Here is a 22,489-nt window from a genome sequence, read left to right on the forward strand (position 1 = left end):
AAATTAATTATACACATCAATATTTAAAGCAACTTCGCAACCTTCCCATATGCTAAGACACACAAGATGGGGAAGTTTTAAAATTAGCCCAGCGTTCTTGAGACAGGGCTAGCTTAGTCAATGTGGCTGGAAAGAGGGAGAGAACAAAAACAACCACACCAACAGCAGAATACTTTTGTGCACCGGCCCATTAGTGTGAATGCTGGAAAATGGGATTTTTGAGCAATTAGTTCATCAGCTATGAAACAGAAGCCATTCATTTTGCTTGTTAAGCCCTTGCACTGAAGTATGATGCTTGGAGACTTAATCATAGCTGAGGGCTAATTTCCACTGCAGTCTGTTTATCATTACACGAATTAGAAAAATGCAGGCACAATCAGATCAAAGGGCAGCATATATTCTGATCTGAATGTCTCTCACAAGAGGCAAAGGAAATAAGCTGGCACCTCAAGTTTTAGGTTAACTGAAAGTATTCTTACTATGTGGAAGTTTTGTGGGAACAACCAGGGGTGCAGAGACTGATTTGATAGCGAAGGGTGTTCTGCTTTGTGCGCTTAAGCATGCCATTAATGCAGAATGGTGGCCATAACTCAGATTCCTGACCATATCTCTCCCCACCTAATCTTCCTATTCTCTCAAGGCAGGTTCAAGATGCCTATGCATGTTGCTATTTAAGGAAAAAACAAGCTGAGAGCCATGAGTGCAGGGAGCATGTGTGTATATATGCACAGACAGATAAGGGAAGGAAGTTCCTGCATTGCACAACAGCATAAGAAGGTTAAACTAGAGCAACTTCCTGCTCACCAGGCCCTGACCTTTAGCAACCAACCACTATAATGCAAATGACCTATAACAGGGGTTGCCATTGTGGCACCTGCAGCCACACATGCACCCACAGAGGCATTTACGACTGAAATTAGGGTGGAAAGAAGGATTATGTTGCAGTGCAACCAATAGAATAGGTTGTGGTGTGTGTGGTGCCCTTGTTTGCATATGTGCTTAACAGGCCCGAATGTGGTTGGCAACACTTGCCCTATATAGTGCTGAATGTTGAGGTTGAGCTTTCGGTAGGATCTCCGAGTGGTACAGTGCACAGACTAGGCGGCTGGTAGTATTGTTTACCCGTTACCACTTGCCACTCTGAGATACTTCAGGATGTGAAAACTCTTTTACAGCTTAAATTGAGTCCTGGAGGTGGGCTTAATTAAGACTGGAGGAAGCAGGTTTTTTTCTTCACTTCTAATTTATTCCGCCACCGCTCTTAGTTTCTAGAGGAGATCAAACCCCAAACATCATATAGCTGGGGGAGGAAATTAGGGTTAAGGGATGACACATGCTTTATGGCGCAAATCCTCCAGTCTAACTAGAAGGACTATGTTCAGTCTTTGTCAATATGTTTTGCAGAGGGGGGTTGTCTCCCTTTATTTTTTGTATTTCCAAACTTTCACTTCTCTGCACACCTGGGCAGTCCTCAAATGTCACTTAACATCAGAAATTTAGGATACCAGTCTTTCCTGGATACCCAATTGAGGATGATTTCAGTCCTACAAGTTTAACTATCAGGACTTTTCACATAAAGCCCCAGGAACAACAATTTTGGGAGAAAGGCTAGGGATTCCCAAGAGGATTCTCAGCTTACCCACAAGAGTTGGTATCGAAGTAATGAATTAACCTGAATGGGTCTACTCTGACTAAACGTTAGCTGAATACAGTCAATTGTATTTTATAACTGCTTTCCTCCCACCCTCAGTGAGAGGCTCAGTTTGGCTACTGGTGAAATGGAAACTGGGAAATTAAAAAAAACTGAGCCAGCAGAACTGTTGGAAGATTAAAACTAAATAGTTTGAGACTTGAAAATAAATGCCAAGAAAACAGTTTGGATCAGGAGCTTCTTTTCCAGAGTGCTCATGAAAAGAAGATGCTAACTGTAAAATGGAAACTGAATGAAAACATATTTGTAAGGAAAGAGACAATCCTTTTCAAGATTACAAGTAGTCCCTGGTGGTAGTGGTGGGACTTTTTTAAAAAATGATCATAGAAATAAGTGGGTGTTGCGAAATTAGCTCAGAAGGGAAAGCAGCCAGCCTAGCCAGAAACAGCAGCTTTTTATTCCTGCGTTAGAACAAACACCTCTAAAGAAAGCTTTCAGGCCTCCCATCTCTGTTTTCTCAAAAACCACAACACATTCACCAGAGCAAAGAGACTGAAAAAGCTGGGATTTCTTGCTGAAGGCTGCATTACTGGTAGTTTCGGTAAATGAGCTGTTTAAAAAAGTTACTGCCAAAAGACAAGCTGATTTCCTGTCAGACCAGCTGTAGCATCACCATAAAGCAGAAGATGAATATCCCTTTGTAGGGCTGGAACATGCTTTGCTTATGAAAGAAGGTCCCAATAAGTCTTCAAAAACTGGTAAAAAGCCACAAGGCCACCATGGACACAAAACGCCCATATTCAGTCTTGAGTACAATGCTAACCTATTTTAGTCTGTAACTAAAATTAAAAAAACAACAACAATGGATCAGCATTTATTTATTTCCTTCTTCCCTTAAAATTTCAGCTCTCAGTCTATTTTAATGTTGATTGTTTAGTTAGGGTGTCCTCATCTACATCACAAAAAAGTCATCTAAAAAGAGAAGAAAGATTTCAAGGCCCCTGCTGCTCTTCCTTATGGTTCTTGCTCTATAAACCAGTCAAAACATGCCTTCAAATAGAGGACAATCCTCTGATAGGCCTCCGAGCAGAGGACTGTCCTCTGGAAAGACAAAAAAAAATATTAGAATTATTGATATAGTGCAGCGTTTTTATATAGTATAGTAGGAGTGGTGTTTTGTGTTAGTGTCATTATATAGGGGATAACAGTGACACCAGTCTTCATTCCTGTCTCAAAACGGCCCCACAGTTTCTTACCAAGGGCCTGTAATATTTGAAAACAAGCAAACAGATTTCACAGCAACGTGTAGCTGCAATTCCCTGCCCTAAAGCTGGAACCTCCAAATATTACAGGCCCCTTACTGCTTAATCCACATAATCCAGATCACAGGTTGGCACAAATAGAAAACAGGACTGAACGAGCAGACCATTCCAAAGAAGACACAGAACAAGCAGTACCCAGTAACTGAAGAAAAGGAGCCAAAATTACAGCTATGGTCTGTGAAGCTACACAATCACTATTAATTTTGTTTGCTATAAATGACAAGACACAGGCAGATAAAGATGGCTGAAGAGGGTGATTTTGATTATGTGAAGTGTGCTTTCATGGTACAAGAAAGAACATGGTGCCCCTTAGGAGATGTCAAATTTGAGTGTACTCACCTATTAAGGCTGTCATAAAACGATTCATAGAAAGAGGTTCTAAGTACATTGGCCCTTCATAGCCAGACTCCAGCTCACTCCTCACATAATCCCTGAGGAACACAATGAAGCATTATTAAGTCAGGAGTAAGAACGGGTGCCATTAACTGTTCATGCAAAATGACCCTCCATTTCTTTTTCTTTTTTGCCATGCACATTCCAGGAAATCATAGACACTTGTTGTCCATTTGTTTAGACAAAATCTAGCAAAGATTTGTATGGATGCTCCTGAAGTACCCAAGTCTGTTATATTCCTTTATCATAGTGTATCAGTCTGAGGTCGTATAAGGCATCTTCTGGTATTCCTATCCAAGTCAGACCACTGGGCCCATCAATCTCAGTAGCTGGCCAACAGCAACTCTCCAAGGTTTCAAGACTGGGGATCTTCATTGCCCTACCTGCTAGAGACTTAACCTGGTACCTTTTGCAGATGCTCTACCACTGAGCTATAGACCTTCTTTTTTACATCTGAATAGGGCCAATGTCACATGTGACCAATTGCGCAACTGGCTACTTTGCCACTATTGCGCACCATTGGGAAACAAGTGCTGTTTCCCAATATCACAGAGGGCGTGGTGAGCAAAACTCACTCAGAATTCACAGAAGAAGATTTTGTATACTGGTTGTCCTAGGTGCAAGCCATGAAAATGTCCTGTGTGAAATAGCCCTCAGTGAACCTACAACTCTTCTCATTTTAAACTAAAGCATGTATCGTGTCTTACCGTTCCTAGAAATTTCACCAGCTTTCTTTAAACTGAATACATCCTATTGGGAAGTGGGCTGCAAACATGTGACATTTCAAACAGATAAGCAGAAGAAACAAGCCTCATAAAAATGTACCAATTTCATTTAAAAAAAAAAAAAAAAGAAGTTCCATATATGCATCATGTTCTTTTCCTGTTTTGGGGACAGGAACAAAAAATAATTAAAACCACTGTTGAATCTCTTCAAGGAGAGAAGCTTTCAATGGTTTACAAACACTTCTGTAATCCAATCTAAATACTAAATAATGAAAGAATTGGGGCTACAAACAAGTCACAAAAAGGCTTATACGGCCAAACTTAAGGCTGTATACAACTTAAGCCATACATTGATTAATTAAAGAGGCAGCCAGGTTGTATTTATTACGTGCTCTCATTGGCAATGCTATTTTCTGAGTTAACTTTCAACAAGTAATCATTCTCTCAAAGCGATTGATAGTGAGAGAGACAGAAGTCTATTCTAAAATATATATAGTAAGTAAAAGGTCACATGCTCAACTTGCAAAACCCAAGTTCAAATCCCAGCTGAGATCACTGACTATTAGATGGTCTTGGGCTACTCAGTCTCAATTTTGCCTCTCTCAAAGAAGTTTAAAAAATATCCAAGATCACAGGTTTTCCTGAGGACGTAAACACTCTGCACAGCTGCTACTTGATGCTACAAAATGTTTACTGAGAATAATGATATGTGGGACTTACTTTTGGGTAATAATATTTAAGAGTGCAGATTTTTGTATAAAATTGATGTCTATGCCTTGGACTTACCAATGGGCTTCTATAACTGAAACCACAATCCACAGAATTGGTTGCAAGGATGAATGAGACTGAAAGGCATACCAGAACCATGAAGAAACATAGATCAAGCCTATTAGTATCTTGCATCTGATCTTTTTAGACTCCCCAATAGCAAAAATTGAATTATTATTTCATCCAGAGCTACCAATGGAAAAGAGTAATACTGAAACTCTCTCAATTCTTGCCCCTGTCCGCCAGATCCTTTCTGCCAAACAGCTGCAATTCTACCAAATCTGCAATCTGAAGAAGTGCCAAGCTACATGTTGTTCCATGTTCCTTTTTGCTGATAGATTCCCCCCAGCCCTCCCTGGGAAGGGAAGCATCTAAAGGAGGCTGGAATCTTAAGCAGCAGAGCTGGCGAAAGATGCTGGTTAACCCTTGCCAAACCAGTCACCACCCCTCAAGCTGTTTTTTCACAAATGAGCAAAAATACAGGGGTCCTGGCATTCCCCCCTCCTGTAGGTAGAAATCAGGTTTAGGAAGTTATTTTGAAAGGGCAAAACAGACGATAGGGAAAGTATTAAGGCAGTGATTGTGTGTGTGTGTGTGTGTGTGAGAGAGAGAGAGAGAGAGAGAGAGAGAGAGAGAGAGGACACACACACACAAACTGGTCTCCAAGGAGTGTGGCCCCCAGGGGGCACAGATGTGCTTGCAGAGGCCTCCCTGACGTCCACAGGATCTCCTCCCCTGCTGCAATTAGCCATGAAAGAAGTATTCTACTGTAGTCAATAAAATAAAATAGGTTGCAGTATGTGCTTGGCTGCCCTGTGTGTATGTAGTGCACACAACAGGTTCTCCAGTTTGCAGTTGTGTCTATGGGCCCAAAAAGGTTGGTAACCCCTGGATCAAAAATTCCCAAAAGTTATTTTCCTTGGGAGAACAGCAGTCATGAAAACAAGATTGACGTGATGACATACCGGTAATATTTGTAGCTTGGGCCCAATTTTTGAGCCGAATGTGAAATTTACAAGGCAAGTATGCAAAAAGAGAGCAAAATAACTGGTAATGGAAATTGAGGGAATAACTGTGAGTACTAAGTAAAATAAACTCTGTCTCGATTTAGGAGAGGCATATTAATTTAGGAATTTTTATGTGGGCCTCTATCTGATTCATTTATCCTTCATAGCCTTGTGCCTTAAGATACTCTTGGACTTAAGGCAGCACTAATCATAAACAGGAAAAAAAAGCCCACTCAAGCTGCAACGTTAGCTGGATAACAAATTCTTCTCTTTAACTCATTACAAACTATTTGCCTTCAGAGTTATGAAACTAACAAAATGAGTAATTCTCTTGTTATAAACATTTTAAAAATCTGCCGTGAAGTAGCAAGCCTGACACAGGTACATGGAAGAGGTGTTTGAAGTGCTACAAGTAGGTGCAGGTTATGCTACAAGTAGGTGAAGTGGCTCTCTTTCGTCTACAACAGGCAATTAAAATGCATGAGAATAAGCAAGGAATCTAAAGGACCGCTACTGCTAGTACGTTACGACCTTCTCCCTCCATCTTTGCTGCACACATTCTCCCTTTTTCTTGTCCAGCCAGTAGTATGTAATCTGTCACTCTGGAAAAAGTGCCCACCATGTTTCTTAAAAATCAAATAATAATAAAAACCTTAATTTAAAAATGTGTATACAGTGGTACCTCTGGATACACACACCTCCGGTTGTGTATCCTTCAGGATGCGAACGTGGCATTTTTCCAGGATGCAAACGCGGCATTTTTCCAGGTTTCACATGCACAGAAGCGCTGTGCCATGCGCATGAGCAGAAGCGGCCCCTCCGGTTGTGGAAACCTCAGGATCCGACCAGAGCTCTGGAAGGGATCCTGTTAGCAACTGGAGGTACCACTGTATCCCACCCTTTGTATTGTTACTCCACAGATGGCTAACAGTAAGTAAGTGAGTAAGTAAGTAAGTAAGTAAGTAAGTAAAGGCTCTCTCAGGAATGGTTCTCAAGATGGATCCTTGCACACACACACTGAACTAATCTTGTTTAAAAACAAAATACACATTTTAAGAAGCATTTCTGAACCTACATGCATGCATTCTTGGGCATACAAGAGACGTATTTGCAAGCTAGCAAGGATGAATTAATTATAGGCAGCTGTGGTTTCTTTACCCAAGTGTTTTTCAACCTTTTTGGGGCAAAGGCACACTTGTTTCGTGAAAAAAACCACGAGGCACACCACCACTGTGTGCGGAGAGGGAGATGTCAGAGCCCCGCTGCTCTCTATGGGGAATCGGATGAGAGCGGACCGCCTGTCCGCTCTCATCTGATCCCATCCGATCTGATCCCCACCCAGGATGGATGGAAAATAGGGTGGACACAGTCCGGCGCCCGCCTAGTGGGCAAAAAATTGACATTTATTTTTTTAAAAATCTTTCAAATTTTTCAATTTTTCCCACGGAACAGTGGTTGAAAAACACTGCTTTAGCCACATCAGATAATTCAACAGACACTTTTGTTGCCGGTCTTCTCTGTTAAGGGCAAGCATCTAGACAACTCCTTTCTAGCTTTCATATTATTACTATCATCTTGGATTTCTATGTGCCACTTATCTGTAAAATTTCAATAGCACTCATTGCATTTTTCGGCATTTACCCATCTCTTTGAAAGTGTGGGGAAAGGAACTGGAATGAAAGTGTGAACCTGACAGCCAAGGACTGAGAATCTTGCGCAGTCAGTGGGACTGCTGAAGCCTGAGATCTTGAAATGGCTGCATGGAGAAGAAAGTTTGGTAGCCTCTACCGTACTATTTCCCCAAATTGTGGGTGTCCAATGCAACTTCTATCACTCCAGGACAAGCGTTTGCTCAGAGAAAACTCATGACGTCATTTCATGAGTCAGGATAAACCTGGATTCCTATTCCTCCTATCACTTGATTATATTCTACTGTATCTCAACAGCCACTGTACCAGTAATATATGCAAAGGGCTTTAAAAACTCTTAAAAGCACTATATAAGATGCTATGTGTTAAGAAAAGAAATACTTTGCCCTGAAGCTACATTGTAATTATGAGCCAAGCTTTCAAAGGGATCCTCTAAGGATGTTTTCAATATAGTAGCAACTAAAATGCCATAATAATTAGCTAAGCAATAGCCCTGTTTATTAAACTGCTATTAAGGAGCACAGGAATAAATACAGAGATAAATCTGTAGAGCTTGCTTCATTAGTATTTGTTTTATTCTGCTGCGGCAAACAGGTTGCTGAATAACCTCATAGGGGGATACACTGTACAGTGGTACCTCGGGTTAAGTACTTAATTTGTTCCGGAGGTCCGTACTTAACCTGAAACTGTTCTTAACCTGAAGCACCACTTTAGCTAATGGGGCCTCCTGCTGCTGCTGCGCTGCCGGAGCCAGATTTCTGTTCTCATCCTGAAGCAAAGTTCTTAACCTGAAGCACTATTTCTGGGTTACAGGGGCGCCGACTTATAAAAAATATTGGGGGAGCCCGCGAAAGCTCATGAATAATAAATAAGCTCATGAATATGCAGATAAAGTGGCGCCGCCTCCTCATGAGCGAATAGGGGAGAGCGTGCTGCGCGCCTATTAATCAGCTCCGGAGCGGAAATTGGGTGGAGCTTTTGCTCGGGAGGGAGGGCAGGAGGCATGCAGCCCGACCCTGTGCATTTTGGGCTGGGGGAGGGGCGGCGGTGGCGCTCTGCTGGAGGGGCGCCCGAGATTATTGGGGGGCGGAGCCCCCCCAAACGAATTTTTGAGGGGGCTCGGGCCCCCTCAGGCCCCATGGAGTCGGCGCCTATGCTGGGTTAGCGGAGTCTGTAACCTGAAGCGTATGTAACCTGAAGTGTATGTAACCCGAGGTACCACTCTATATGAAAAGAAGCTACAGTAGCACATGAGGCCATGTCCAGAGATTAACAAATGAGTATCTTACCACAATCCTGTCCTTTTATACATGTAAGGATGTACAACTCATAGGAAGAGGCACTGCCAGGCCCCTATTAGCTTCCCTAGGACCATGGGATGATGGAGGCCTTGGCAGGCCAGCTTGCCCTCATCCTCATCCTACGACCTCTGGGAAGCAAACGAAGACCTTCCCTCTCTATTCAATGAATGACGTCCCAAAATTTCCCTTGCTCTCTCACACACCACAGCCTGACCATTCAAGCTGCTAGTCTGCGATTATGTGGATGCTGTGCATTCTCTGGGCACTGCATGACAACGAAGGAAACTTCTGTACCTGAGGCTTGTATCAAGGTAACCAGAACAAAATGGGGAAATTATCCCTGAGCATAAAAAGGTGAAAACAATGTGAAGTAAGTCATACAGTTCAAAGCAATGCAAAATGCAATTGCTGAACTTTACTATTCCACATACATACATTGGGTAGGATCTAGATATGCCCTTCTGTTCATGGAAGGAAATCTGATTCAACCTGGTACTCCACACCATCTCCCACACTTTTTTGGAGGATCCCACAACCCTCTGGAGCATCTTTGCAGATGTTTACAACTGGGTTAGCCAATGTGGTGCCCTTCAGATGCTGCTGCACTACAACTCCCATCAGCCCCAGGAAGCACAATCAATGGGCAGGGATTACAGGAGTTGCCAGCCAACATTTCGAGACTCACAAATTCCCCATCCCTAGCCAATGTGTATGATTTAAAGCCAGTGTAGCTGTCTCTGTATACACAGAGTCACTGCAGAATCAATTTATCCTATAATAAAGGAGGAAAGGGCAGCATACATGTAGTAGTAGTAATGAAAGAAAAGATGCCAAAGTGAGCCTATATCATGGAAAGCTTTGAGAAAGTTAGGAACATACAGGGGAAAGCTTGCTTGATGGGGAGATGGGAAACCGACTGACTACTGGATTATTGTAATTTGAACAAGATTCAGGCTCATGTATACTCTCTAGCACCTCCTTTCATTTCCGAACAAGAAAATTATCTTCTTTGTTTACATGTCTCTACAATGTCCATTTGCTTTTCTCTCTCCAATTCCAAACCATCTGCTGGAAGAGAAATTCTGTTGGTTTTGGAAGCCAACATACTACTTTCTGGACATCATTTTAATACACCAGTTTCCACACCACAGAGCACTGCAAGGAACTGGCTTCAATTCCACATTCCTTGCATTTCCCACACAAAATCTCCAAGATGGCTCCTCTGCTAAAAAATAAATTTAAAAAAATCAATGTCTGTTCTAAAGAGAATTTTTCTCCCTGAAGAAAACTTGCAGACACCATGGAGTCTTACTCTTCTTGATACTTCACCCCTGGCTATCCAATGTCTAACTTTTTATTTCACACCCTCAAAGTCAATAAATTCCTTGCTGCAAAGCTAACCGGAAAAGTAATAAATATCTACAATAACTGTCACAGCAATGATTCTTTATGTTCTTGGCTACCTTCCTAGCTCCCCCTTCCCATATTTTGTCCACCGTAGGCTGAAAAGCTGAATCACATTGTTGGCCCAGAACGCAGCTCAGATGGCAGAGGTTCAATAGCTGGCTAAGGATGGCCCTGCGTATCTGCTTGACACACATAAATATGCTAACACAGGGATGGGAAACAGGATCTGGCCAGTAGGCTGAACGCTGAGCTTCCCCACACCCTGGAAGCCCACTTTTGTCAGGTGCTGGGTGGGTGCAGCTTTAGGAAAACAGCCTTGCAGGCCATATCAGAACCATTGTTGGGCCTCATTAGTTCTGCAGGCCGGAGGTTTCCCACAGCTGTGGTAACATGAAGGGAATGGTTTTTCTGCATTTTTAAATAAATCTTTTGTTTGAAAATGTAAATGTGACCAAAAGTAAAAGCACAGTATCTTTCATAGCAATGTTATACTTGACAGTCAAAAGTGCACACGTTATTTTCCTTTTCTTTATACATGTAGATAGGACTTGCAGATTTCAGACAAATGGAAGGGTTGTTGCCTGAGCTGAATATTCCTACTAACCCAAAGTCTGCATGTGAAGATGTGAATACATGGGGAGGGGGGAGGGAGTTAAAAGCCTGCAGAATTGAAGAAATTCCATACTGTGTAAAAAGACCACTTAATAGCTGTATTTGATGGGTGGTTGCTTTCAGAGATAACAGAGTTCCATAAATTGTGCCACATTTAGTGGTATACAGTGGTACCTCGGGTTAAGTACTTAATTCGTTCTGGAGGTCCGTTCTTAACCTGAAACTGTCCTTAACCTGAAGCACCACTTTAGCTAATGGGGCCTCCTGCTGCTGTTGCGCCGCTGCTGCACGATTTCTGTTCTCATCCTGAAGCAAAGTTCTTAACCCAAGGTACTATTTCTGGGTTAGCGGAGTCTGTAACCTGAAGCATATGTAACCTGAGGTACCACTGTATGTGTGTGTGTGTATGTGTGTGTGTGTGTATATATATATAAATAATTTCCATTGATGGCTCTGGATAAACATGTTGCTACTACAGTGGTACCACAGGTTAAGAACTTAATTCGTTCTGGAGGTCCATTCTTAACCTGAAACTGTTCTTAACCTGAGGTACTACTTTAGCTAATGGAGCCTCTCGCTGCCGCCATGCTGCTGCTGCGCGATTTCTGTTCTCATCCTGAAGCAAAGTTCTTAACCCGAGATACTGTTTCTGGGTTAGCGGAGTCTGTAACCTGAAGCGTCTGTAACCTGAAGTGTCTGTAACCAGAGGTACCACTGTATTGGGGTAATAAGCAATACTTCAACTGTTAGGTCCATATCTGGTCCTTCAAAAATGGTTAGGAACAAGAATTTTATGGGAGATGGTTTATTTAAATACTTTAAACATTTCCTCTGACACTGCACTCCAGACCTCAAAGACAGGGTTTTGGTTTTGATGCTGTTAAAATTGGGTTGTTTTTCACGACTGTCTTTTAAAGGTGTGATACTGTTATTTTTAGTTTTGCATTTTACATGTTCTCAGCCACTTTATATCTAAACACTCGTGCGCGCACACCCATACCCCATACATATCTAGGCATGATAAGGGATCCATTACAACCTAATACAGTACAGGATTGTGTTTCAAGTCTCAAGACTCATTCCAGACTACAACTAAAGTCAACAGAAAGGTTTCTCATTCATTCCTTGGGAAAACTAGTGTTTGACTAGGATTGTGGAATCTGAGTTCAAATCTCCATTCTCCTACAAAGCTCAATAGGTGAGTTAGGTCAAGTCACTGGCACTAATTTAAACCTACCCCTCTTTTGTGAATAGACAAATGGGAGTGGGAACCATATGCAACAAGATCCTTGGAGAAAAGCCACAATATAAAGTATACAAGTATAGTCAGCAGAATAGAGTGGGAGGCAGATTTCAGAAATTCCCCCTCTAAATCTGCTCTAGAGGATTGGGGAGGGACTTCTAGAGAAGATCTGTGGAGGGTTGAGTTCTGGAGGTAGGGAAGGGGGATTGTCAAAAACTGATTTCCCTCACTTTCTGTCAGTGGACAGTCACCACTGGCTGCTACCTTCTATAAATACATAAATGGAATAAATAACGTATTTTGCAAGTGGAGGTTATTGGCAAAAAAACTCATGGAAAGCAAAGCTTACAAGGGTGATGAGACAACTCTTACCTGGATATCTGATGACCAGCATACAGCAACAGTGCAGTTAGAAAATACAGGTAGAGTTGAACCAGGTGTTGTCTGGGTAAGGTTAGGAGCACAACACTTAAGATGTAACCTGGAGAAGAAATGGAAATAATTTCACAGTTAAGTCCATGGACTTCTAAAGAATGATATTATTCATTTCTTTTAAAAGTGAATTTAAAGGTACCACTTTCTGCATTTTTAAAAAACAAAAAAGCAGGTGTTATGGCTAGAGCCATAGCAAATCAAGAAAAAGACAATTAATCTTAGAGAGGTCAACTGATCCACAAAACGTCAGCTAAGAAGGAGGCACGGTGCAAGGGAGAGAGAGAGAGAATTGACAAAAGTCCTTCAACTTCATGAAATCCAATCACAGAATCTCTCCCATGTAGTTTGGCCCAACAAAACCAAGCAAAATAATTGCAAGCTGAACGTAAGCCAGCACTGCGAAGCAGCTTATAAAAAAGAACATAATGTAGTCTTGGGCTGAATTAACAGAGGCAGATCGAAACAGTTCCACTCTATTCTCTGTTTGTCGGAGTGCATCTGAAATAATGCAGACAGTTCTGGGCAACACATTTAAGAACGTTAACAAACTGGAGCATGTCTAGAGGAGAGCAATTAGGACTGTGGTAGTGGAGAGGGTCTGGAAACCAAGCCCTATGAGGAACAGCTGAAGGAGATGCTTATATTGAACATGGAGGAGGAGGAGAAGGGGAGACATAAAAGCATTCCCTTCAAATATCTGGAGTGCTGCCATGCAGAAGATGAAACAGGTTTCTTTTCTGCTCTAGAGGGCGTAAAAGAACCAATGGGTTGAAATTGTGGTGAAGCAGATTTCAGATACAAATGTGAGCAGAAACCTCCTAACAGTAAGCTGCCTTGGGAGGTGATGGACTTCTTTAACTGTATTTAAGCAAAGGCTGGACTCTTCTGTCAATGATGCTGTAAGCTGCATTGCAGAACCCTAATGGAAAACAAGGCTGGTTTAGATTACCTCCAAAGTACTTTGCAATGCTATGATTCTAATAGTTAGGGAGGTAAGAATGTTCCTTTGCAATTAATCATACAGTCCCTCATTACTACTCTCAAACAACAGTAAACTCATTGAGGAGACAGCTGATGGTATCATGGAAAGCAACCAAGGAATCAATACTTCAATTCAGGCTCTGAACACTTGCTTATTTTATCAATTGGGGCTCTGAACACTTGCTTATTCTGATTAACAGCAGCAGAAGTGGTCTATTCACTCACTAAGCAAATGACATTCTTCATTTGTCGTAATAAAAGGAGGTGATCGACATAACTTTGCTGTCAGTCAAAATGTTCAGGAAAAATGTCAGAAATCAACGCTGAAATAGGGAAAGACATTTCAGTCTTTTAGATATAGACTAAGATTTTCCTTTAAAAAAAGAAAAGGAATCACCAATGAAGTACCAGTTTCTCAATGTTTTTGTTTTCTGAAGACCTGTGTTTTACATGGCTCCCTATCACATTGGGCATGATCCTGATTCCCCACCCAACACTGAATGTGTGGAGGTCACACGCAGCTGCTGTGTGAGAAAGCTTTCACAGCAGTTCACATGTTAAGCCGCAAGCAGTGTTGTACTTTCCTGAAAAATTTTAATCAGGGAAACTTTTAGAAAAAAATTGCCTTGGAGAATATTCATTTTGCATCAAATATTTTCCAAAATCGTAGAGATTGAACCCATTCAGAATGCTTATTTTACTCTCTCAGTCTCTCTCTCTTTTAGTAAGGAAAGCTTTTTTAAAAAAGTATTTGCAGTTGGTATTCATTCACATTGCTACCAAGGAACTAATGAAATGGAAAATTTTCTGGTGGGGAAAAAAAGCTACAGGAAGTTTTCCCATTTTGGAAAATTTTCCACATAATGTTTTCCATCCCACATCACCGGCTGCAAGTAAGACAATGCCATGAGCAAGAGCTCTCTAGAAAAGGTAGCCCCAACAGCACAAACCTTAAAATGCTGGAACTGATAGGCAAAAATTGAAGAGTCAAGGTCACTGCAGCTACAATACTGCTGCTTATGAGCTTACCAATATCTCAGCATTCACCCTGATTTTATGATTGTGGTAACCACTTAAAAAAAAAAAAGCACCTTGCAGATTTCCATTTTTTTCCTGCAAAAGCCTCATATCTGGCCAATGTGCATTTTCATAATCAACAACGTTGGCATGCTAAAATGATCAATGCAGTATGTGGGACTTCCTGTAAACAACTGAGAATTTTACATCCCAGTGGCTAAACATTCAGAGATAGAATGGGCTGGTACTCTCTGTGGAAAGACGGGGATTCTGAGAAGAAACTGGAATTTGCACCTCTATTCCAGTCCCCATCCTCACTAATGTAAATGTTCACTAGCATCTCCAGGTTTCTACTCCACCAGCTGCTTAGCAAATCAAGGCCCTGGTGATCAAATAAAGTGTGTGATCACTGAAATGTCTGTAAATTGTTTCTCTCACATAATCATTGCCATTAGATCAGCTGAAGGTTGATATACACACTTTAAATGCAGGCACACAAACACAAGCCAGCATGTTAGTAGCGCAACGCACTGTGCAAGTTTCCAACTTTAAGGCAGTATATTCCAGAAAAATTACCAAATCACAGGCTGAAACACCCTAAGCAGGGTTGAGGAACCTGTGACCCTCTGAAGACCACAAGATTGGTAGAAGGTTCAAAGGCATGGAAATAATAAGTAATAAAGTACTAGTTATAGATCCGGGGCAACCACCAAGCACATGAGCTTTAGCACATCTCTTTGCACCAGTAACATATGAAGGAGGATACTATCCTTGAGAAAAATGCATGGACTCCATATAGGGGGATATGAAAGAGCTTGTTCATTGTTCCATACAGGTACATAACTTTGCATATCACACCAACGTGCAAAATCACTTGCACCTTGTCAGTAGCATTTCTCCCAGTGTTAAAAGCCACTTGAAGTTAGTAGCAGCAACAAGGTGAACATAGTTCTTATCAGGCTTGGTCTGCAGTTTCAAGTAAAAGTGTTTATCTTCAGTAAACGGTGTCCACTGTTGGCCTTATACAGCCCCTTAGCCATGCAGCTACGGCCAGGAATCAGTATCTATTCTGGAGGACAAATGCAGGCATGAAAGACTTATGGCAACACTATCATTAGTCTTGATCTAATGAGGAACTTGATTATGCAGCCGATCCAGGAGGATCTGCTACAGGGAGTTCCCTGTGGGAAACTTGGTTTCACAGCCAATTCGGTAGCCTTGAGGCTACATTCTATCAGCTGCCGAACAGTGACTTCAATCCTGCTTTCTCTGCAAGGATTGGGTGCGAGGTTGAGTTTGCCACACAGAACTCAGTCATGCAGCTGATCCAGCTGCATCTCTGCATGTGTATGGTTTGGGGAAAACAGTCTCATGGGTCAAACTGGGACTGTGCTAGGCCAAATTTAGCCCACTGGCTGGAGGTTCCACACCCCAGCTCTAATTACTCAAACAGACGGGTCTTAACCACTGTACTGCACAGCTTTGGCTACAAAGAGAATATACTGGCTAAGCTATGCAGTACAGCGGTACCTTGGACATCAAACGGAATTCCAAAACGAACCAAGCTGTGGCTTTCCAATTGGTTGCAGGAATCACTTGCAGCCAATCGGAAGCTGTGGAAGTCGTGTCGGATGTTTGGGTTCCAAAGAACGTTTGAAAACCAGACCAAACACTTCCGGTTTCCGATCGTTCGGGAACCAAAGTGTTCGACTCCCAAGGCGTTTGAAAACCAAGGTACGACTGTACAGCCATCTCTTTCAATTTCCTCCACAACAGCAGAAGCAAGAATGACACAATGGTCCAGTTCACATGTTGCGTCCATTATGTCTCAATTGCGGCCACTACTAAATGACTAATATGTGTGAAAACTGGCTCAGAGAACACTGCTATCCCCTTAGGCACTTCCTTTACAAAAGGACTTAAGTAAGTAGGTGATAGGCCCACCCTGTTAACTAATTGTGTGGAAAAAAAACCTTACTTAACATGCTCCACTCTGCTTTTTCTCCTGTGTCTGAATGATCCATGCATGCAGTTCAGCAACCACTAAGGATGGAAGAGGGAATGGATGCAGACCGCACAGCAAGTACTGAGTGCAAGAGGATAGCTTTAGCCCTCATGTGCCTTCTCACTGTATTAAGTAACTAATTTTCTGTAAGGAACTCAAGATAGCAATTGATCACCACACAAAAACTTCCCTCCCAGTGCGTGATCACAAAGAGACACAAGGCAAGTCATAAGATTATGGGTTCACTTAAAAATAGCTACACTTCCAAAATAGAACATTTGAAAATTAGATCTGTCACTCAGGCACTAATGTCGGCCTGAGCATGAAGGCACACTATGAAGAGGTCTGTTAAAAGTGCTTAACCACTTGCTCTTTCCCCCTCTGCATTTCAGTGCCGGGATGTGATCATGGCCTCAAGTGTGCTCTTTGACTTTGTGCCATAGAAGTGAATGGCTGCTGAATGTGCCTGGGGATGCTATTAATGTGACAGCAAAACCTCTCAGGGGAAAGGCAGCATATCACGGCAGCCAGAGGACAGAGGTGAGAGAAGCAAAAATCAAATGAATGGTGAGAGAAAGATAGGTAGGGGACTCTGTTATTTATATAGCAAGGCTTCCTCAGCCCACGCATTTCTGAAGCAGTGACAGATTTATACTAAGCATCAAAATTCTGCACTCACGTTAACAGGCAGATCCGATTTCCAACTATCTACTTTGGGGCAGGGCAGCTAGCATAACACTATGCAACCTGGATGTTCTTAAGAGAGGAGAGGAATAATATCCAACTGACTGACTATTACTTGATGGTATTTGACAGAAGTCAAGAAGTTAACCACTTTGCACTTTCACCGGCATCTGTTTCGTTTCTAAGGCCAATTCTAAGTGCTGGCTGTGACCTAGAAAGCCTTACAGGGCCTGGGTACCTCAGGACTAAAGCAACAGTGGGGAACCTAGCCCATGGCCCTAATTAGCCCTGGCAGGCCTCTGGATTTGGCCTGCAAGGCCATGTTGAGCAATCCACACCCACCTCCTGGTCACTTAAAGTCATATGATGTCAGGTGCAGAGATCCACTGTCTCTGAACAGTCAACAACAAAAAGAGATTCAACATATATATGATACCACCAGACAGCTTCAGACAGCAACATATTTGTGAACATTTTTTTTTTTTCTAACACTGGAAACAAATATTTTGATAGTACTTTGCTTATAGTAACCTTTTAAAAACCACTTCCCGGTTTGTAATGCAAACCTCATTTTGTCCTTGCATTTTAAAAAAATGTTGCTTCACTGTATTCTCTTTTCCCATTCAGATTCTTCCCCCCAAGCCACTCAGGGTGGTATAAATGGTTCTTCCCCCATCCCCCAATTTTATTCTCACAACAACTCTATGAGGTTGAGGCTGAGAAAAAGCGAGTAGCTCAAAATCACCCATCAAGTTTCACAAGAGATTGGGGAGTTAAACTCAGGGCTCCCAAGTCCTAACACTTGTAAGCACCCTTTATCTATACAGTGCAAAATCAACTCGGCCTGCTCCTACAATAGCTTACAAGTGTACTGCCTTACACTTAACTTAGATATAAACAGTCAGAAGTCAACTAACTATCCCTTTTGGTATGGAGTAGGGTTCGGGCTGTTTTTCTTAAGTATATTTTCTCCATAGCTCTGCAAGCCGTATGCCCAGCTTCCGCAAGTCAAAAAGACAGGTTGCAGGCTGTAATCTGTGGTGAAAATCAGTATGCTGCAGGCAGTAGACATGTACGCAGATCATTATCACCCCACCTGCAATCATAGGATTAAAAGGGAAGTACTACTAGCGCAAACAAAGCAACACTTTTATCACATGTACTCTTAAGAGGGCAGCATAAGCAACTGGCAATAGCTGGACTTCCTTTATTTTCTGGGACAGGTTTCACAAGGAAGGATTGCCAAGCACAATGGAAGAAGTGTATGCCAACAATCCTCCCCAACGTGGTTCACCCAGAAACCCAATATGCAGCTCAGAATCAGCAATCTACAATGAACCCCATTCTCACAAATATGGCTAAGGCAGCAACATTATGAACTCTTTATACATCTCTGTAGCTGTCAGAGGGGGCGCTTTCTCCCAAGTCCACAAAGCGTAACAATTTATCTGACCATTACATCTGGTTGTGTCACACTGACTTTGGCATTCTTACTAGGAATAGCCAGTGGTTGCATTAGGCTGAAGAATCAGAGACCTCCCACATATCAGCCTTAGAAAATGCCAGAGGGATAAACAGTGTACAGCAGCGCAAAAGGAAAGTGCCTCTATTTCTTTACATAGATCTAAGATACGGTAGGCCCATTATCTGAAAGTACCATTGCTGGAGCTAAAAGCAGGTCTGGGTCTGGTTAGCACCTGGATGGGCAATTGCTCAGTAACCCTATGTACACGGTCCTGAGCTCTACTGAAGAAAGGTAGGATTATCAGTGAATTAAAGGAATTTACTTATTTTTCCTATCTAGCATCAGCTTAGCATCTGCACTACAAGCTATTTTATTATATCTACATAATTTTATTTGTAACATTATTTGTATGCCACTCTTGTCCGTGTACATCTTAAGCATATGAATGAAATGGGGAAGGGAGAGAGTACATATATAAAAGACATCATGTGGCAAAGGTTATTATTTGAAAATCTAGACCACTTATGACAGTTTACAAACATCAATATGAATGACCATCCAACCAACGAAATCATTTATACTAAAATCAAATAGCAGCGACCACCCCTCTCTCAGTGAAATATTTCTCGAACTTATGAAACGTCCTTTCTTGCTGCTTAATATCCTCCAGGGTGAGCAGTGCAGTCAACATGGTCTGAAATATCCGAATCTGAATCTCTGCTTGTTTTATACTAATAAAAACAAGGGCATGGTACTAGCATAAATGAAAGTATTTTCCCCTTTGATGTGCTGGGAAGTAAGGCAATGAATCTGACTTGAGGGTACAGTAGGATTACAAGATACAGTGGACCCTCGGGTTACGTACTACTCTGGATACATAATCTTCGGGTTATGAAAGCGGCAAACCCAGAAGTGTATTCTTCTGGGTTTCGCCACTCGCACATGCGCAGAAGTGCTCTGTGTACCGCGCGTGAGCACAGAAGCGGTGCCTCTGGTTATAGATTTTTTGGGGTGCACACGGACCCCCAAAATGAATTAAATTCATAACCAGAGGGTCCACTGTACCTTAAAAAGAGCTCAGTCATTTAAAACATAATTATTTTAAAAACAATAACAAACAACAACAGACCAAGTATACGTTGTTCAGCTCATCCATCAAGCTAGATGGTGAACAAAGCAAACATAATTTACATTCTCTCTCACACAATTACAATCATTGGTGGGGTGGGGGACAGTGGGTTATGGCTCAATGGTGCCAACCCCTCTTCTGTGTCCCCATCACCACTTTCCACACAGTGAAGGGGGAAGGTCTGCTCTCCATGTGCAGGCTCCTCTGCATGATTTAGAACCCTGCCACAGTCAGGGGAAGTGCCTGAGTAGGGCTAGTGTATTTCTGATACACAGGTACGAAGTGTGCCAGAGTTTACAAAATGCACACGTGGCTCCATCAGTTGTCAAACGAACTATCCTATGGGACCACCTTGCCCGGCAACTGCACTCCTCAGATGGGGCACAAGAGTATCACACGCCCCAGAGGTGCATGTAGCTTACACTAGAAATCAAGCTTTAAGTGTTATGGCCCCAGCCCTCTGGAATCAATTATCCGCTAAATGAGGCACCTAATGTCACAATGTTTTGGAGCCTACTGAAGACATTTTTACTCAAGAATGCTTTCCCCGAGGGGTGACCCAGTCACTTATGGAATATTAATTACATATGTGGAGATATGGGCAGCATTTGTATTGTATGTTTACAACACTATTATACCACTTTAACTGTCCTATCTTCCCCCAAGGAATCCTGGGAACAGGCGTTTGCTAAGGGTGCTAAGAGTTTTTAGGAGACCTCCTATTTCCCTCACAGAACTGTAATTTTTAGAGTGGTTTGACGATCAGTCCTTCTTCCCAGGAAACCCTGGGAATTGGGAGGCAGCCATGACTGTGCTCTTGCTCCCGGTCCAGAAGGTGCAGCCGGTGCAAAATGCAGCTCCCAGGAACGTCCAGCTTAACACATATTATATTGGTGTGGAAAGATCTGCACTGGCTACTGACCTAAGTTCAAGGTTGTGTTGCTGACACAACTTGGGACCTATACAACTTGGGACCAGGATGCCTAGCAGACTGCCTCCCAATACAGACCGAGTCAATATTTAATACCTTCTGAGGGCACCCTACTGATTTTTCACTTGCTGACAATAACCTTCTGGTGCCAGCACCCACCCTCTGGAATGCCTTCCCTCAGGTAATTCATGAGCCAGAGGAAGTAATGGCTTTAAATGCCTCTTAGCAACTCAAACCTCTCTATTAAGACACTGACTATCATCAGATGCTTTGAATACACTGAGAGAGGTTTTGCTTCAGGCAGAATGCAGCACTAGCAGGGAATAAATGCTCTGGCCAGCCAATGCATACTCACCCACGTAATGCATATTGAGAGCCAAGTACTTGTACTGGAAGAGGGGGTTGTTGCTGAGGCTACTTCTTTGGATCTGCTGGAAGAAGGAACTGACATCCCATCTGTACAAGACATCCAAAAGCATGATGCTTGGGACCCGCAAGGCCACATTTAACATTGCTTCCAACTTCTCCTTGGCAGCCATTCTGTTCCTTATCAATGGATGGGTAGCAGACTGTAAAGAGCCAAAGACAGCAAGTTAGGCACACCAAAGTATCCACAGCATTAAAATTTATGAAGCTGTCTTGTACAGAGTGAGACCACTGGCTTACGTGGCTCAGTACTGTTCACACTGACTAAGTAGATGGAAGTTTGATGGTAAACATTTTTCACAAAGGTGGGCTACAAATCAGAAAAAAGCACCCTCAATTTCACCACAATGCATTAAGCTGCAATGTTTTCACCATTTTGTACTCACTCATGCTTATTTTAGATTTGGGGAAAGCTTAACTTCAGATTCAAAATAAACCAGCTACCCTTTAAGTCTGGACTCTCTTTTACCTTTTCAGTTGCTCCATATAAAGTCTTTAAAGCATGTTAAAAGGGCTGTCAAAACAGGATATTTTCTACAGTTTCACATTTTAGTAATTTTTGTATGATTCGTTGGAGCAGGATTGGACAAAAGATCTGACATAAAATAGGTGAAGTCTTCTAGGCCGCTTTTAAAAACAGGGTTTGCTCCTTGTCAAACTTTCCCCCTATTTTAAACAACATTAAAGCCTTCCTTTTTCACACCACCCAAGGCTATGTTGGACTGCGATATGTATGATAAAGAAACACACACTGATCTGGTTGCACATAATAGTAAACCATGGTTTGTATATTAAAGGCCAAGTTAAACATGGCTTGTCGACCCCAGGGGTTCTAATAAACCATTGATTGTTTCTGCAAAGCTTGTTTTGTTTCCCAAATGCCTCATGTCTTTGTAGCTTTTTGAGCATCTGTGGTTGTTGGCTAAACAAACCATGATTAGGGAAAGGTGCTCAATTTGCACATAGTGGCATGCCATTGGCCCATACACTAACTTATCATGGCTTCAGATTGTCGTTTGATGGCAATAAACAAAGTATAGTTAAGCTTCTGGGCAGCATTCGCACATCACACTAAGCCGTGGGTTGCTGACCTTTTTTGTTTCAAGGGCCACATTCAACATTGGCCAACATACACACCCCAGGGGCCACATTCCAGTGCTGATGGATGTAGCTATCACACACTATTGCCATGTAGACTATCACACAACCAGCTACTGTACTAAGCCATGGTTTAAAAAAACCAACTATGGCTACAACTCTTAGCGATACTGAACACTGGCAGAGACAAACATGGAAAGCTGCTGCAGCGATGTCTGCTCATTGAGTCAATTTGAGCTC

The 22,489-nt window shown here is 42.2% G+C and overlaps 1 protein-coding gene across 3 annotated transcripts in view; it reads right to left on the reverse strand.

Annotated features, from left to right (window-relative positions):
• Positions 1–22,489, reverse strand: part of RNF145 (ring finger protein 145) — a 58,429-nt gene that overhangs the window by 19,627 nt on the left and 16,313 nt on the right. For all 3 annotated transcript variants that reach the window (XM_082210990.1, XM_082210989.1, XM_082210991.1), the window contains exons 2-4: positions 21,081–21,294; positions 12,451–12,559; positions 3,313–3,404 (exon numbers count right to left, since the gene is read on the reverse strand). In XM_082210990.1, coding sequence (XP_082067116.1) covers positions 3,313–3,404; positions 12,451–12,559; positions 21,081–21,264 — 385 coding nt within the window. In that variant the 5' untranslated portion in view covers positions 21,265–21,294. The remainder of the gene's footprint in view (positions 1–3,312; positions 3,405–12,450; positions 12,560–21,080; positions 21,295–22,489) is intronic.

This window comes from Podarcis vaucheri (genome assembly GCF_965113315.1).
Source record: "Podarcis vaucheri genome assembly, chromosome: 2".
NCBI classification, from domain to species: domain Eukaryota; kingdom Metazoa; phylum Chordata; class Lepidosauria; order Squamata; family Lacertidae; genus Podarcis; species Podarcis vaucheri.